General features: G+C 38.5%; 1 protein-coding gene across 5 annotated transcripts in view; it reads right to left on the bottom strand.

Moving 5' to 3' along the window:
* Positions 1-19,027, bottom strand: part of AKAP7 (A-kinase anchoring protein 7) — a 142,602-nt gene that overhangs the window by 121,118 nt on the left and 2,457 nt on the right. For 4 of the 5 annotated variants that reach the window (XM_023513493.1, XM_003781669.3, XM_023513485.1 and 1 more), the window contains exons 2-3: positions 18,282-18,413; positions 3,227-3,360 (exon numbers count right to left, since the gene is read on the bottom strand). In XM_023513493.1, coding sequence (XP_023369261.1) covers positions 3,227-3,360; positions 18,282-18,413 — 266 coding nt within the window. Of the gene's footprint in view, positions 1-3,226; positions 3,361-18,281; positions 18,414-19,027 lie in introns of those variants that run through there. The other variant, XM_023513497.1, reaches the window with a different exon arrangement.

Below are 19,027 nucleotides of genomic sequence, written 5' to 3'. Positions count from 1 at the left end.
ACCTGTATAATTCCAAATACTTTTTTTCTTTAAAACTAGATGCCAACAAGTAGAGGCCAAAAGTAGAGCAACTCATTGTCAATGTGCTAGCTTCCAAAAGCTTGTTTGCAGGTCACTTAATTGGAACTTGGAATACAGTCTTCCATTGAAACAATGTTATAAATGGTGCTTCTTTTCCCAAGCCTTCCCACAAAAGCTCACAAGTAGTTTAAAAGGAAAATGAACATTAGATACTTTGAAACAAACAAAACAGGTACTCATGCAGAAAATATAAAATATATCTCCTAATCTTGCCCAATCCTACGTCTTCTCCCCAGATTTGTACGTAAATTTGCTAAGCTGTTAACTACAAATAAGTCTTTTGAGCAGGGAAACATCAAATTATATGGTTTAACCTGCATTTCCCACAATGGGAAATCATCCTACATCCTTGAAAACAAATAACTAGTACTGAACCTAAATTATGAAACCAGCATGTGAAACATTGTATTTATTATTTTTAAGCATGCTGGTTATAACCTGTTAGGACAGAAAAGCATTTTCCCCCTTTAAATGACAGCTGTGTATGTACACGCACGTGTGTGCATGTACACACACGTGTGTGTACCTACTTTTGGACAAGTGTCCATATAGGTGCTAGGAATGCACCAGAAACCTCATGGAGAAGGAAGTGTCAAGTTGCTAAAAAAAGCCACTCACAGGAGTGGGGCGGGTGTTGGGGGGTCAGCAAGGAAAGAGGTGCCATGACCTAGTCTAGGTGGTCAAGGGTGGAGTGGTTTGGGCTGAGATTTGGGCATTAACAAAACCAAAAGGAGGGGAGAGAAAACTCCGAGCTAAAGAAGGTTTCCCTGGGACACAGGGAACCTGGCAAGGCCACGGCAGGCCAGCGGAACTCAAGCAGAAAGCGCAGGGGCTGAAGTGGATAAAGCAGAACAGACAAAACCTGACAGAGCCTGGTGGAGAGTTTGTCTTTATTCTGCTTTCAGTGGGAAAATCAGAAGTGCATAAGTGCGGCTCGGCGCCTATAGCTCAACCGGCTAAGGCGCCAGCCACGTACACCCAAGGTGGCGGGTTCGAATCCCCAGCCCGGACCCGCCAAACAACAATGATGGCTGCAACCAAAAAATAGCCGGGCATTGTGGCAGGCGCCTGTGGTCCCAGCTACTTGGGAGGCAGAGGCAGGAGACTGGCTTGAGCCCAGGAGTTGGAGGTTGCTGTGAGCTGTAATGCCACGGCACTCTACCCAGGGTGACAGCTTGAGGCTCTGTCTCAAAAAAAAAAAAAGAAGTGCATAAGTGCGTCAGCAACACGTCTAGATTTGGGTTTAGAAAATAATCACTTGAGGTAGGTATTACATACCTACTCCATTTCATGCTTGAAAAAACTGAAATGCAAAGAAATTGGGTGGCCTGGCCTATGCCCACGACACAGTCTGTGCCCCAGCTGCTGCTCCAGCAAGGTCTTTTTTGGACCGCAAGGCCACACTCCTTCCGCTCTGTGTATCTGCACAGCCTCATGGGGTGGAGAAGCAGAAACAAAGGCTACAGCAGCCAGTAAGGGGAAAACTAAGAGGGACAGACAGAACTCTCTCCTCCTCTTCCCCCCAACACCCTTGTGGCCTAAACTGTAGATCAGAAGAATTTCTCCTTCCTCTCTGTCACCTTCCCCATCTGTTCTGTCCTGCCAGTGCATGGCTCCACAAATCTTCCAGTCTTCACTGGAAGAGGTGAGAAGCAGAACAAGGCCAGGAGGGGAGTGGAGGCAGGCATGAGGGTGACGCATGTGGAGCTGTCATTCAGCCCACCAGGAGCAAAGAGCAGAGGTGCAATGCAAAATGAACGGCCAAGTAAGAGCAATACCTCCAAGTGCTTATGGAACGTCTATATTGAGAGACTCAGAGGTGGAACGATCTCTGAGAAACAAAGCAAAACAGAGAACCTGGATTCTCTTCCAAACACAAATCAGGTGTCCTTCGGGAAGTCACTTCAACCATTTGACATTCAGTCTCCTAGGCCCTGGCTTCTGTCTGGATGGCAATTAAAGCAGCACCACCTCTCACTCCCTGAGCTCTGCTAATCCCAGATGTATACATAATCTTAAATTTCAAAGAAACAACTTGCAAATATTTTAATATAAAATTGCTGATTACACTAAACTTTGTACCACCTAAACGCTTTTAAGTACTAGTTTATCGGTAACCAGATGAAGGAATGGAGCATGTCTATCTGTACAATCAGAACACGATTCTTCACTGCAACAAATCTAAACTCTCGTGCGACTACGTCCATCACTTAGCTGTTTCTGGGTCTCTCTTCTTCTCAGATAAGCTGTGCCTCCCAGACTAGATACTTTCCCAGAAGGTTCCCAGTAGAATTTCCTTCCTTTGATATTTATTTCTTTGATTTCAATGTTGTTTGATTTGATTTTTAAAAATTCATTAGCATTCCCTGGAGATATTCTAGTTAAATAGGGGGAGAAAAGCAACCTGAAAATGCGCCCTGTCAAAGAGATGATAACCCACAATCAAAAAGAAATCCAGATCTGGTTCCTAAATGGGCCAAGATGTAAAAACCGTCTTCCAAGTGAGGTGTTCTGTCCTGAGGCGTTTTAATTCCTACCACACTGCTTTAGCGGTGGTAATTAGATGCAGTCATTTTCGCTCTCAAGGGTTCCTTGGTATGGGCTAATTGGCTGGTCCCATTTCCTATTCTTTATACCACATTAATTTTTTCAGATTTTGAATAGATTTCTACCAAGCTTAGGGTACAATACTAAGCCAGTACAATGAGTAATTTTTTTCAAAAAACTATGTTGCAATAATCACTACCATAAACAAGACAAAGCAGCAAGAAACCCCAGTCTGCTTTCCCAACGGAGATTTCAGAATCTTCTTTTCTCAGCTGGTTGCTGCTCTCTGCTTCCAAAGGGCAGCTCCAATATAGTGAACAAACACTTGCAAAGGACCCTGATGTGCCATCTGGCAACACTTCTTCAAGCACCTTTCACAACACTGTTGTTTAGCTATGACTGCTTAAGTAACACTTCTCAAAAGTATTATTTAAATAGACATCCTCCCTGTATGGTCCTGCTAAGATGCTACCAAAGACTCTTAGAAGTTGACAGCAAGCGGACTTACGCTCTACAAGCATTTAGTGTACTTTATGTATAATTTAGAATAAAACTTCCTAGTTTTATATATAGTAAAAATAGTTTTTAAAAAAAGCACCTCTTTGTTGGTGATCGGAATGGAAAGAAAATAGTTGGGTTGATAATCTTTTTGCCTTTTTTTCTTTATTGGATCACTCTTGATTTCTTCATTTTCTTCACTTCTCTTCAAATGTATTTGAGACACCTCAGTGACTAGAGGGAAAAAGTCAAACAACAATATGTCTAATACATTTAAAGAAAGGTAACAGAAAAAAAGAAACTAGCAATAGATAAGTAGTAATCATTCATAATTATCACTTTCAAATCGAAAGGAGAAATTGGCAAACACTTCTGTAAAGGACTTCATAGTAAATCTTACATGCTTTGCAGGTCACATGATCTCTATTGCGAGTACTCAACTCTGCTATAGACAAAAAATAAATGAGTGAGTATACCTGTGTTCCAATAAAACTTTATTTACAAATCATGTGGATGGCCAGATTTAGCCCACAGGCCAAAGTGTGATAACCCCTGATCTAAAATATATAGCTAATTACTCTTTTCTCCTCCATGCCACAATTTTTACAACTTTGGGAAAGATCATTTTCCCATCTGTCCTGCATATGTATATTTATTTGTGACTTCTAGGATACAACCGGATATAGCACTGCCACTCAAAGTTTAGTTTGTGTTCTCTGTCACCCTACAAACTATTTGTTGAAAAAAATCAAGAAAATGCTTTAGAAACTTTCATAACAATTGGGCAGAATAATTTTGTCTATTGAATTTTGATTCTTATTTTTGTTTTGTTTCTTTGAGACAGGATCTCAATTCTGTTGCCCAACTGGAGACAATGGCATCATCATAGTTCACTGCAACCTCAAACTCCTGGGCTCAAGTGAGCCTCCTACCTTAGCCTCCCAGAGTGCTAGGATTATAGGCGTGAGCCACTGTGCCAGCCACTGTTCTCTTTGAAATACAAACAGTAAGCAATTCTTTTTTTTTTTTTTTGAGGCAGAGTCTCACTTTGTTGCCCATGATAGAATGCCATGGCATCATAGCTCACAGCAACCTCTAACTCTTAGGCTCACATGATCCTCTTGCCTCAGCCTCCTGAGTAGCTGGGATTACAGGCGCCCGCCATAAGGCCCACTATTTTTAGAGATGGGGTCTCACTCAAGCTCAGGCTGAGCTTAGGCAATCCACCTGCCTTGTACTCCCAGAATGCTAGGATTAGCAGCATGAGCCACCACACCCAGTGTCAGTAAACAGTTTTAAATGAAATACCTTCAATAGTATTTTAATGCTAATTTCTAAGAAAAATAGTAGAGCATGTTTAAAATTTAAAGACTAAGAGTATGTGGGGATAGACATGCTTTCTACCCAGAACTAACATACACTTAGGAGAGCACATGCTGGTTTCTCTTCAGCCTGTATACATCTTTCACCTTTTACATACTTGTGAGATCTAGAAGAGAGGGATAAACTAAGAGCAAGGTGGCCTGGGCAATAAATCTGACTGCTCCGTGAGGAATTAAGTATGAATTAGGGCAAAATTATCTATGTGTCTATGCCTCTGTGATTACCTGTGTTTATGATATCTCTTCAAAAACAGAAAAAATGTATTTAAAATATAAGTTACCATTAGCTTCTTTTACACATGTAAGCTTGTCCTAACTTATAAATTCCATCGCTAAGGAAGAGTTTGCAGCATTCTTACCTGTTAGGAGAATTATCTGAATTTCCTCACATATAAGGCCACTGGGTTTTATTGCTTATGCAAGTTTTGAGGTTTTTTGTTTTAAGAGACGGGGGTCTCCCTCTGCAGGAGGCTATAGTGAAGTGGCATAATCATAGCTCATGGGAGCCTTGAACTCATGGTCTCAAGCAATCCTTCTGCCTCATCCTCCCTAGTAGCTGGGACTACTAATTTAGAAATGAGGTCTATGTTGCCCATACAGTCTTGAACTCCTGGCCAAAAACAATCCTCCCACCTCAGCCTCCCAAATTGCTGGGACTACAGACATGAGCCACCAGGCTTAGTTTATGCAATTTTTTAATAAAGAAAAATCAAACCAGTATGTTGTAGGGCTGCCTCCAATTTTAGATACCTAAGAAAAGGTCCTAGATTTGACTATAGAAACATGAACTAAATGTACTAACTTTAAACAGAAGCCACAAACTAAACAACACATATATTTTAAATCCTCTTCTAAATACACTTCTAGCCCACCTCCACCTACTGTTAGTATAATTGGTACTTTGGAAACAGAAACTAATTTTAATACTAATTCTCAGTCTGGAACCAGAGCGCCTGAGTTGGAATCCTGACTTTCCCAGTTGCTTGGTGTGTGATCTTAGACAAGTCCTATAAATTTTCCTTACCTCAGTTTCCCTGCTATAATTTTAGAATAATAATAGCTACCTCATAGGGTCTTTTTGAGGACTGAGTTAATATGTGAAAGCTTTTAGACTACTTCCTGGTATAAAGCAAGCACTATTATTAGCTATTATTAGATATTACTCCAAACTAAACATAATTAGGGAGATACATCTAAATCTGCTAAAGATCATTTAAGCAACTATAAACAAAAGATTAATAAAACTATCCATTATTTTTCATCATCCAGACCATTTGTGTCTTCCATAAGTGTGAAACATGAACAGTTTTTAAAAACTAAATATTGAGGCCAGCTGAAATGGCTTACGTGTGTAATCCTAGCACTCAGGGAGGTCAAGGTGGGTAGACTGCCTGAGCTCAGGAGTTCAAGACCAGCCTGAGCTAGAATGAGACCCCATCTCTAAAAATAGCCAGGCACTGTGGTGGGCACCTGTAGCCCCAGCTACTTGGGAGGCTAAGGCAAGAGAATTGCTTAAGCCTAAGAGTTTGAGGTTACTGTGAGCTATGATGCCATAGCACTCCACTAGGGCAAGAAAGTGAGACTCTTGTCTCAAAAAAAAAAATTTAATATTGAAAAATAAATTTCAAAAGCAAGACACCCATTTTTCAGGGTAATGTGACAAATCAATTCTAAATAAGTTTCCAGCATCTGTCCCCTTACATCTAAGGGTCCAAGTGAGGGCACAGAGCCTACCCCAACCAACACAGGAAGCTGGGATAGTGAGAATCAGGCAGTTATCAACCCACGCTGTGGAAAAAATAGCCCAGAAAGAAGAAGGTAGGGGCTACAGCCAGGGAAGGTAACCAGCACTGTGTTCAACTGGTAGAGGCAGCAGTAGATGGGGAAAAGGGCGCTGGCCTAAAGACCAGTTTTCCAACAAGCATTTTTAATCAAGTCATTTAATTGTTTATCTGATAACTTGAAAGTCTGACTAATACTGGGAGAAAAAGTCTCTAGGTCTGGAAATATAATGTTCAAGAGCACTGGAAATCCAAAGACTCCTGGGATCACATCAGAAGCTCCTTAAAATCTGAAAGTTCTCCCACTGGCCAAAGAAGGGACAATTTGAGCATCAAATAGAATAATAACTTCACCCATAACAATCTAAAAAAACAATTTTAAATGCCCAAGCAGGCCTTAAACTCCTATGCTTATGAGATCCTCCCACTATAGCCTCCTGCATAACTGGGATTGATTCTGACTTTATCCACACAAAAATGAAATATGTAACCAAAATGTATGTATCCCCATAAAATTTGAAAATGTTTTTTAAAGGGGAAAAAAATAATAACTTCACTGGTGTGAAGCACATCAAATGTTTAAATCCAGTGGTTCATAATGATACTAAAAAGAAAAATTAAGACCAAAAACTCCTAAGTCACATTTGGATAAGTCTAGAGAAACATTATCCTAAAAATCTGCTGATAAAGGAGAAAAAAAAAAAGAAGCATTTATTCCACTTTTCCTGACAACCAAATAGTCATAAAGGAAGTTCAAATAGTTAAGGTAAAGGTCTTTATAGAAATTTCCAGCTAATAATTGCAAAGGAATCAGTGATACACAATATGGGAATGCTTAACAAAAACAAAGAATCAACTCAAGGATCATCGATGGATGGTCCATTAGATGGTGACTGATGGTGGATTTTATAAGGGATACATTTAGGTGCTGAGTGTGGTGGCTCACACCTATAATCCTAACACTGGGAAGCCAAGGCAGGTGGACTGCTTGACCTTAGGAGTTCGAGACCAGCCTGAGCAACAGGGAGATCCTCTCTCTATCAAAACCAGAAAAACTAGTCAGAATTGTGGTGGGTACCTATAGTCCCAGCAACTTGGGAGGCTGAGGATTGCTCAAGCCTAAGAGCTTGAGGTTGCTGTGAACTTTGATGCCACAGCACTCTACCCAGGGATACCCTGAGACTCTGTCACAGAAAAAAAAAAAAAAAAAAAAAAAGATACATTTAGGGCCATATGACCTGAAGCCACTGATGGTATTAACATTATAAAAAGACAAGACAAACATTAATGCCTACTAATGTCACACTATAGGAAATTCAAAACTGTCTTTGGAGCATTTTTACCAATATTCAGAAACTTAAGAAAGCCTCTTGATCTAACCACCAGTTTACTGGAAATACTACGTATAAAAGAGAAATATGTTATATGACCAGAATATCAAAATATCTACATGATCTTGATTTCTTCAACAATACACACACACACACAAAGGGGACCTATAAAGGAAAAGAGATTGAAGTGATGTATCTATTAAATACAGTGCACACCTGCCTGTATTTAATAGAGGCAGGACCTCCCACAGAGGGAGACGTCATCTCTAAAAATAGCTGTACATTGTGGCAGACACCTGTAGTCCCAGCTACTTGAGAGGCTGAGGTAAGAGAATCGCTTGAGCCCAAGAGTTTGAGGTTGCTGTGAGCTATATCACTATGGCACTCTACCCAGGGTGGACAAAGTGAGACTTTGTCTCAAAAAATAGAACAAAATGGCTCGGCGCCTGTGGCTCAACCAGCTAGGGCGCCAGCCACGTACACCTGAGGTGGCGGGTTCGAGTCCCCAGCCTGGACCCGCCAGACAACAATGACGGCTGCAGCCAAAGAATGGCCGGGCGTTGTGGCGGGCGCCTGTGGTCCCAGCTACTTGGGAGGCGGAGGCAGGAGACTCGCTTGGGCCCAGGAGTTGGAGGTTGCTGTGAGCTGTGATGCCACGGCCCTCTACCCAGGGGGACAGCTTGAGCCTCTGTCTCAAAAAAAAAAAAAAAAAAAAAAAAAAAAAAAATAGAACAAAATAAAATAAAAGTAAAGTAAAATAAATAAATAAAATAAATACAGTGCAGAGACTTTGGCCTTGTATTTGAACAATCTAGATTTTCTAAAACTATGACATAATGAGAGAGATTTACTTGACATTTGATGATATCAGGAATTACCATCATTTTTTGGCACAGTAAGGATGTTTTGAATACGCTTTTTAAAAAAGATCCTTTATCTTCTACAGATACTACAGGTACACTGATATGTCGGGGATTTACTTCAAAATAATCCAATGAGGAAAAGTTTATTAATACAAGAGGCTAATTGCCCTCTTCTCTCTACCTGTAAATACACCTGACAGTTTCTATAATGCAGCATTTACAAAACAAAAGAAAGGAAAACAGGGACAGGGGAGGACAAGCTAGATAAACTCCTGCCCAAATACTAATTGGACCCAAAACAGCTAGATAATCTCTCTCTAGAGATCTCTTCAGTTCTAGTTTTCTGTAATCTATGATAACTGTTAATATTAGTACCAATTAGGAGATTTCATGGTGAAATTAAATAAAGAATGGTTTTGTTTTTTTTTTTTGGAGACAGAGACCCTCAAGCTGTCCCCCTGGGTAGAGTGCCATGGCATCACAGCTCACAGCAACCTCTAACTACTCCTGGGCTCAAGCGAGCCTCCTGCCTCAGCCTCCCAAGTAGCTGGGACTACAGGCGCCCACCACAACGCCCGGCTATTTTTTGGTTGCAGCCGTCATTGTTGTTTGGCAGGCTCGGGCTGGATTCAAAACCACCAGCTCAGGTGTATGTGGCTGGCGCCTTAGCCACTTGAGCCACAGGCACCGAGCCTAAAGAATGGTTTCAAGAGAATCCTGAACCTATAGTCTGGTTGTTTTTTTTTACCAAACTTGCAAGCATTAACCTGTAATAGGTTATGAAATCAGCTCAGAAGACAATAAAGAGTACTTTTCAGGCTTGGCACCTGTAGCGCAGTGGTTATGGCATCAGCCAAATACACGGAGGCTGGCGGGTTAGAACCCAGCCAGAGCCAGCTAAACAATGGCAACTGTGACAAAAAAATAGCCGGGTGTTGTGGCAGGTGCCTGTAGTCCCAGCTCTTGGGAGACTGAGGCAAGAGAATTGCTTAAGCCCAAGAGTTGGTGGTTGTGGTGTGCTGTGACACTACAGCACTCTAACTGGAATGGAATGGAATAGAATGGAATGTCATGTAGATATAAGAATTACTTTGTGAAACATTTATTTCAGTGCTTTGCAGGCACATGTGTATTGAGGAGCAATGTAAACATAAGATACATAATCATTTTTGGTTTATCTTTCTCACACTCCAATACAGAATTAACATGGGGTGGTGGTTGAGACAGAGTCTCACTTTGTGGTGCTCTGTAGAGTGCCACAGCATCATGGCTCAAACCAACCTCAAACTCTTGGGCTCAAGTAATCCTCTTGCCTCAGCCTCCAAGTAGGTGGGATTACAGGCATCTGCCATAACACCTGGATTTTTTTTTTTTTTTTGCAGTTTTTGGCTGTGGCTGGGTTTGAACCCACCACCTCCAGCATATGGGGCTGGCGCCCTACTCCTTTGAGCCACAGGAGCCGCCCCAGGTATTTTTAGAGATGGTGTCTCACTCTTGCTCAGGCTAGTCTCAAACTCCTGAGCTCAAGCAATCCACTCGCCTCAGTCTCCAAGATTGCTAGGAAGAGTTACCATGGTGTTTAAAAGACCGCTGACACAGCCTTTTAAGTTCTTACTATACCTTATCTGTTTAGCAATAAATTGTCTTCCTATCTGTAGCAACTTATTTTTGCCATTTCAAATATCCCATAAGTCCATTTTGCTAAGATCCAGAAAAAGAAAAAACAAAATCTCTCAAGGTAATGGTTAGAAAGCAAAAATGACTCTAACAATTCTGGTATCATGAAAAGGACATAGTGTGAAACCCAACGTGGGTTTTATCTAAACATACTACAGTACAAGTTTTATTTACATTTCTTTAGGTTTCTGTAATCTTATCAGTAACTATTTAACTCTCCTTTGAATTGGACAAACTAACATTGTCTTCTGTTAAGCATCACAGACAGTCCAAAGCTTAAAATTGTCTGATGAGAGGAAGGAAAAAAAGGGAAAGGAGTTTAGAAGTATTTGTTGCTATAGTGCAGTATTACTAACCTTTATGTGAACCTTTTTATTTTTTTAATTCAGTGAGTCCTGCTCATTTTCCACCAATTTGTTACACATCAAGCCCATTATCTCTTCTCTCCTGTTTGCATATCATCTTTTATTGGTAAAGGATAAAATCCCTCTGCTTTTCCTTACTGAACTTCATTTTATTTCCAACATTGAAATCATAATGTAGGTTCTAAAGTACAATTTGCTATTATGCTTTTTATTTACTATCATTTGAAAATATAAAGAGCAAACTATTTAGATAATCATTCAGTTTTACTGATAAAAATTTTAAAGTTCAGTGACCACACAAATAAAATGTAGAAAATTCTGACAGTGTGCCCTGGATCTTTCATTAGACTATCTAGAATAACTTTACTAGTTAGCAAAGAAATCATCAGTAGAAGTACAGCTTGTAAACCAATCTTACAAATTTAATTTATTCTACGTGTTAGTTTTCATAATGATTTCAGCATCCATTTTAATGCGCTCTAATGAATCTGATCTTGTTGACAAAGGCTGTAACTCTCTGATCCATGCGTTTTATGGATGGATAAAGCACCACATGTCATTTTATGTAAATTACCTAATTTTTCCTCAAGTTCAGTTCATTCCCGCAAAAACTACAAAGGAATGAATTATGAAAAAATAATAATTTAATTGAGTACACCACCCATTTTTTAAGGGTTGACTGTTTTCACACTTGCTCTAAGCTAAAAGGCTAAGAATGATTTTGTTTCAGTTTTTTGTGTTGTTATTTAAGCAGTTAAAATAAACGTTAAGGTAAGTATTTTTAAAACTCCTTCTCAGTTATATCACTTAGAATATTCCCCCTTGCTACCTCAATTGTCTTTGGCAAATTACTAAAACTTTCTAAAAAAATAATTTCATTTCCCTCTTTAAGTTTCTCAAAGAATTCAGAAAATATCAAGCATTTAACAATGTGCTAGAAGCTCAATATCATTATTATGAAACATTGCTCTTAAAGGGAAAATTTCTATAAATATTTAATGTAACAAATACATTGAGGAAAATTGTTGGTGAAATTAAGTGAATGAAAATGTACTGAGGCTAGTTATTTGCCACACACTGTTTTGAGGACTTAACATGCATTAAGGAATTGAAGCTTCCCAACAATCCTGATAGCTATATTAGGCCAGCGTCATCGATAATGAATTGAGCCTGGAAAAAGTACACAACGTGAAAGTGAGGGAGCAAGTTCTGAAGTTTGACCTCTGACTCCACAGCAGTCATTATTAGCCACCACAGTGTAACAGTGTAGAGTCCCAAAGTGGACAAGATCGAAAAGGGCTGAGTTTATCCACATCTCCAGTTATTGAATCGAGGAAGCCAAACTCTCTAAAGGCAAGTTTTTAACCACATTTAAAGTTTTTAGGGCCAGGCACAGTAGCTCATGCCTATAATCTTAGTACTTTGGGAGGCCCAGGCAGGAGGATCACATGAGACGGTGAGTTTCAGGTTATAGTTAGCTATGACTGCTCCACTGCACTCAAGCCTAGGCAACAGAGACCCCATCTCTTAAGAAAAATAAAGAAAATAAAATGAAATTTCTAATTGTATTTTTATCAAAAATAAAGAACATTCATAAAATGAGGATTAGAGAAAAGAACCAAAAAATGCTCATAAGCCTACTTCCTTAACACAATCACTATGAATTTTGATGATATAAAATATTTAAACATTATAAATAAACAGCACATACAATTTTTGCCCTATTCTTTTCACTTTGCATTACATGTACACACACAGACACACATAAACACAGATGTGCCCTATACTATAACATCATTTTTAGAAATATTATTTGCAATACTAAATAAATGTACGATATGTAGCCTAGAGGCACTAATATAGCATATTCGACCATTCCCAATCTTGGACGTTGGCATTCTTTCCCAATATTTTTACTATTTAAAAGATACACATATTTGTGAATAAAACTTTTTTTCCACAAATAAGACTATGTCCTCATATTGGAGTCTCGTCAGCGGACCTATCCCATGTATGAGCACAGCTGGTGCTCCAACAAACTATATCCTAAAAATACTATAATAAACCGTATTATCGGAATAAACGATATTGTCAGAAGCAATAAAAGCACTGAGTATTGTCATTTAAAAAACATTTCCTAAAAAATTAGAATCACATTTCAATTTGTACTCATTAATACCTATATGGTTGAATAGCTTTTCAAATATCTGTTTACTAGTTGAATTTTATTTTCTACATCCTTTGCTCAGAATCAATAATGGTACCTGGTATATAACACACTTATTAGATGTGAATTCATATATCTACTGAGTTTGTCCTACTTTTTATTCATGATTTTATTTTTAACAAAAAAGAAAAAAAGATATTAACTTTTTATATTATTTGGGACAAATATTTTCCTTATACGCTTTCATAGTAAGGTTTGGAATATATAGTACATACCTCCCTAATTAATTATGGAGATGACACAGAACATAATTTATCTTTTTTTTTTGAGACAGAGTCCCACTATGTTGTCCTGGGTGGAGTGTCATGGAGTCACAGCTCATAGCAACCTCCAACTCTTGGGCTTAAGCAATTCTCTAGCCTCAGCCTCCCAGGTAGCTGGGACTACAGGCACCTGCCAAAAGGCCCGGCTATTTTTTGTTGCAGTTGTCATGTTGTTTTAGCTGGCCTGGGCTAGTTTAAACCAGCCCACTTCAGTGTATGTGGCTGGCACCGTAACCACTATGCTATGGGCGCCGAGCCATAATTTATCTTTTTTTAATTGATTCAGGATAATCGCTAGACCTGGGATTAAGATTTAATCTTTATTTGATATAGCATTTTTCAATGAAAAATGTTTTTTAAGTAGGGTAGTGTCTGTGACTCAAAGGAGTAGGGGGCCAACCCCATATACCGGAGGTGGTGGGTTCAAACCCGGCCCTGGCCAAAAACTGCAAAAAAATATATATATATATTAAGTAAAAATAACTTTTGATTTATATTTTAAAATATTTAAAAGTCTAAGTTTTTTTAAAAATATAAAAATAGTATTAGTTAATAAATAAGGAAGAAAATAACTCCCAGTATCTCTAAAATCTCCAATAATGAAAGTATTAGAATTCTGTATGCTGTAAAATAAGGATTACAATCATTTCAATATAAGAAAAACTGAATTCCACACTTAAGAAAACATACAACCAAAGGAAAAAAAAACTCTCAAATATTTTCTTATGAATCTTGCTTTAAATGAGGCTTGGTAGTTAAGAATTGTGTTTCTTTTAAGAGACTAGAACCAATTAAACTAAAACTCTCCACAAATTCACAATGTGGGAAGCATACCAAGCTACTCCCAGCAGCAGTAAAATGACTATCTATTGCAGACACCCAGTTAACTTTTTTTTTTTTGAGACTGAGTCTCACTATGTCACCCTTAGTACAGTGCTATGGCATCACAGCTCACAGCAACCTCAAACTCTTGGGCTTATGCGATTCTCTTGCCTCAGCCTCCCAAGTAGTTGGGACTACAGGCACCTGCCACAATGCCTGGCTATTTTTTTTTTATTGTAGTTCTCATTGTTGTTTTAGCAGGCCCAGGCCAGGTTCGAACCCGCCAGCCTCAGTGTACATGGCCAGCATTCTAACCACTGAGCTACAGGTGCCAAGCCCCATTCAACTTTCTGATGCAGAAAAACAGCAACCCCAAACATTTCATGAGTGAGCTACCAGGTGTCTAACCAGTTGACCCACAACACCTCCCTTGTAAAGAGGAGACCCCCACGTAGGTCAAGGTCAACCAATCACTATCACTGTATTTTCTCCTATGCAGCCAAAGATGTGGCATAGGTTGTACTGTTTCTTCATCATTTCTAAAAGTTTTCCTCTTATACGTACATTTGAATTTTTTCTAATATATGGTATATTCTAATATTGAATAATGGTATTTTAATGCATTAATATTCTAATATATAATGCTAGGTCAAAGTCCCTTCTTAAAAACACAACTAACCAAAGAATGTAAAGATCCACTTCACCCACTAGATCACGTGCTACCTGGTACTCCATCCACACTGAAGGTAAAACAGTCCATAACTGAGAGACACTAAACTAACCAACTCAGGAGTTTTCTTTCTGGCAAGAACTCCTCTTCCCATGTTCTTGTCAGCACTGCTTCCCTCATGGCTCTGCAGGGTTTCTATCAACAAGAGTTTCTTGGCAGTTAACTCACAATTTCCACATGCAAAAGAAAACTGAAGGAACCACAGGCATCGACCAGCAACCTGAGAATTTTAAGGTTACTGTCTACTATGGAGCAAGTAAGTAGACTGATTAAATTTCTGTGCAACTAAAACATAAGAGAAAGCCAAGTCAAGTTCATTCAAGCCACAAACGAATTATCCTGTGTTTGACACACAAATACTAGGATTATACCTATCTTACAGTTGAAAGGTTAGCAAGAAAACTCCTGGGTTTTGTACATCTCTATTGACATAAAAATCTCCACAAAAACTAGTTAGTAGTTTCTAGATTGCAAAGAATTTTGCTACTGTGTCTTAGTACCTGAGTAAATAGCTATTATAAAAATTGAGAGGATAAATTGTTCCGAAATAACTAAGGTGTTTCACAGGTTTTATAAATAACATTTGTACTTTATGTTTTTAACTGTTTTCTTATATACATTATCTCTTATCTGTACAGCAACACTATGAAGTAAGCAATAAGGAATGACCATCTACATTTCGAATGTCTTCAGTCCCATAAGTAGAAAATGGAGTAAACAAAATTTAAAACACAAGACTGCTGTTCCTTCCACTGTATTGCATTGCTGAAGCCTGGAATTTGAAATTCATCTTCTTCCAAAAGTAATATTATAGGGTGGCGTCTGTGGCTCAAAGGAGAAGGGCTCCAGCCCCATATACTGGAGGAGGCGGGTTCAAACCCAGCCCCAGCCAAAAAAAAAAATAATAATAATATTATATATACATAGTGGTTTGGAAATCTAGATTCACCTACAATTTTAACTTATAAAGCCTGAACTATCAAAAAGCAGTATAATAATAATAGTTAAAAATAGATTTTTGTGGGCTGGCCTAAGCCCCTAATATACATGGATAACATTATTTCTTTGGTAAGAATTATACCATATCTTGCAACAAAAGATATTCAAATGAAGAACTGGCCACCCTTCACAATGCCTATCTGCTCAAGCAGCAGCTGTCCCTTTCACAGCAGGAGGGGAACCCAGGCCACCAACACATCCATCCCCTTCCCTCTTCTGGCCCCAGTAGCCACTGGTTTTCTCACCGGTAGAGATACAAGAATACAGTGGCTATGGAAATACTGCTTGTTCTCTAGGATACTGGGTATATCCTGCTGTCCATCTCTAGCAGAAGCTGTTTGTTCCTATTAGATTATGTGAGATGTGAGTCAGAAGTCCTGTAGGCAGAATAGGGAACGCTGTCATCTCTTGTTCCACTCTAACTGTGAGTGCTCCAAAGTGAAACTGGAAAAGGGCTCAGAGGGAGTAAGCATGGGTGGGGGAGGCCTACCAAGGGCACATGGGGCATGATAATTATGAGAATTCCTCATTTTATATCCAAATTAGAGAAAGTAATAAAATCAGAAGGAAGTGATAGAATTTTTCAGATACACAGTAGAACCTCCATAGTTGACCACCTTATTAAATTGACCTAATTTTCATAGACTAGATATGCACCATATGTACATCAGTAGAGTAGGCCTAGTTCCTCATGTTGACAGTCCTGTGGGTGGTCAACTTACAGAGGTTCTACTGTATTTATTTTATTTGTTCAACAAGTAGGGAATTAAGAAGAAAACATTAAATCTTTCCTGTTCCTGCCTTTCTATCTCAAAAGGTATCTTCTACTTAACAGGTATACAAATTCTTCAAATGAAAGCCTCCCTAACAGCTGTGCTATTCTCTGCAGACAGGCCAGCCATAAAGGAAAAATGGGAGACATACACTGTGTGTGAGCATTCAACTCTTTCCTTTTCCCCTTGGATTTTGGAATGGGAAAGACCGATTAATAAAATACCAGAAATGTAATATAATGTAAGTATCTCTCTCTCCTATTATCTCCCTAAAATATAAACCAGGTTCACTGCACCCAGAAGAAAGTATGATGGAGAGTAATGTGTTACTGAGCTGAACTTCAGAATCACCTGTGATGTTTAAAAAACAAAAAAGATTCACTGGTCTGATACAAAAATAGAAGAAAGGAATCTGTACTGTTACACTGTAGGAAGTTCTGATGATCCAGTAAGTTCAAGAGTCAGGATACAGCTCACAATGATATCCCAAGCCTCTATTTTTGCCAAACTTCTAGGAAGCCTTCCTGGATACCCTCTACTCCCATACCCAGGTTAGACCCTCCCTACGCACATCCCCACCCCATGTATTTCCAGAGCATCCTTATGATACTCATCCCATGAGATCATAGTTGTTCATATTGGAACCCCAGTGAAGCTGTGAGCTTCTTGAGGGTAAAGACTGTCATGTGTTACAGTATTTCCAGCCCAACGCCTGACTATAAATGTTCATCAAGGAAATGAAATCTGAAACAAATCAGAAATCAGATTCTATAGCTAGATTTTTCAACTGCATGAATTTAGTTAATTTCTCTAAGTGTCATTTTTCTCCTCTCAAACTGAAGAAACTGAAATTGATGGTTTATTTTTAAGCCTCTTATCTCAGAACCACACACAATCATGAAAAAATTGTCAAATCATAGGCAGGCTTTATGAGGACGGCAGTGAATGGCATAGAGCATGTAGTCAATATTTGTTGAATACACTGATGCTTTTCCTTATTTTCTGACCCATAAGCAACCTGGATAACAGGCAAATCTGTAATATTTTTAGTGAAGGTAGCCCCAAATATCAAACATAGTATTATTTTTATAATGATATGAAATGCAGGTTTAGATAGCTATATAATTCCAGCAGTATTTCAATCAAGAAAGCATTAGTTCCCTGAAGTTTGTAAACAAAACTCTCAAGGACTGCATCAATTCAATAAATGTATATTTAATGTATATAATCCCAGGGCTTTCGGAGGAGGATCACTTGAGGCTAAGAGTTCAAGACCAGTCTGGGTAAATATCAAGAGCCCATTTCTGTAAAAACAATTGTTTTTAATCTGCTGAGCCTGGTATACCACTTGCCTGTAGACCTAGGTACTCAGAAGGCTGAGGTAAGAGGAGCATTTGAGCCCAGGAGTTCAAGGCTACAGTGAGCTATGATCCTGCCACTGCGCTCCAGCCTAAGCAACAGGGTGAGACCCTGTCTCTAAAAAAATAAACAATAAAAAAAAAGGAATAAAACGTTTCCTTGTTTTCACACTATTAGTTGAGAGCAGTGATAATGACCATCTTGTTCCCTGACAGACCCTCCCAACACCAATGCCAAGTGCCTGGTGCTTATCAAATAGCTAGCAAACATTTTTTAGATAAACAGGTACAGCTGAAATTAGCAGCAGCTCCAGAATAAATGAAAGAGGTTATAAAGGAATGATCCGGCCCACTGCTTTCAGAAGTAGCTTATAAATTATAAAATCATTTGGCTCCAAATTTGTGAGATATGTCTTAATATTATCTGTGATAGTTTTGACAAGGCAATACCAATACCTATAGACAACTATTAATTAATAACCAAAACTCAAAAACATGATGAGTAAAGTAATTTATTAAGGAAAACATATATATAACTAAATTTACTATTGTTTCTACATACATTTCTACAAGAAAGTACTTACTTTCACAATCATCTTTAATATCTATAGTAGCAAATGGCAGGTCTACCAGAGGATCCACAGTATTGGCTTCGAATTCCCCTAATATTTTCTCTTCCTCTGACACATTTTCACATCCATTGGAATTTATTCCTCCTTTAACATATCACAAAAAGAAAAAAGAGCTATTTACCTTGTTTTTTTCTTTCAACTCATACCCTAAATGAAACAACTGAGCTGATTCAATACAAATTAACATCTGTTAAGGAATGTACTACTTATATTCAAATATACTATAAAGCTATTTATATAAACATTATACCATATTCTATATTTTAAGTGCATTTTTATGTTAAAAAAACAAGCCTCTGAAACTTTAATAATTTTCTAAAACATAGTATTCATCCCAGGGTCAGATGAAGATTGAGTTGATCAGTAATTCTCAGTATCATTTACAGTTACATTTTCTTAATTCTTAAACTACGTTTTTTCACATAACTTTTGAAAACAAGCCAACAAGGTTTTGTCAGTCTTTTTCATGTTTATTTTTAACAATATCACTTATATGATCTTATTTACACAAATCCTGACCTTTATTTTTATCTGCAATAAAGACTTTTAAGTAGTTCCTCTCCATCATTAAACATTGGAAAATCAGTTAAAAATACATGGATATGGCTCGGCGCCTGTGGCTCAAGCAGCTAAGGCACCAGCCACATACACCTAAGGTGGCAGGTTCGAATCCAGCCTGGGCCCGCCAAACAACAATG

This window comes from Otolemur garnettii, unplaced genomic scaffold, assembly GCF_000181295.1.
Source record: "Otolemur garnettii isolate 467f Iridium unplaced genomic scaffold, OtoGar3 scaffold00002, whole genome shotgun sequence".
Lineage (NCBI taxonomy): Eukaryota > Metazoa > Chordata > Mammalia > Primates > Galagidae > Otolemur > Otolemur garnettii.
This window is presented reverse-complemented; position numbering and strand designations above follow the sequence as displayed.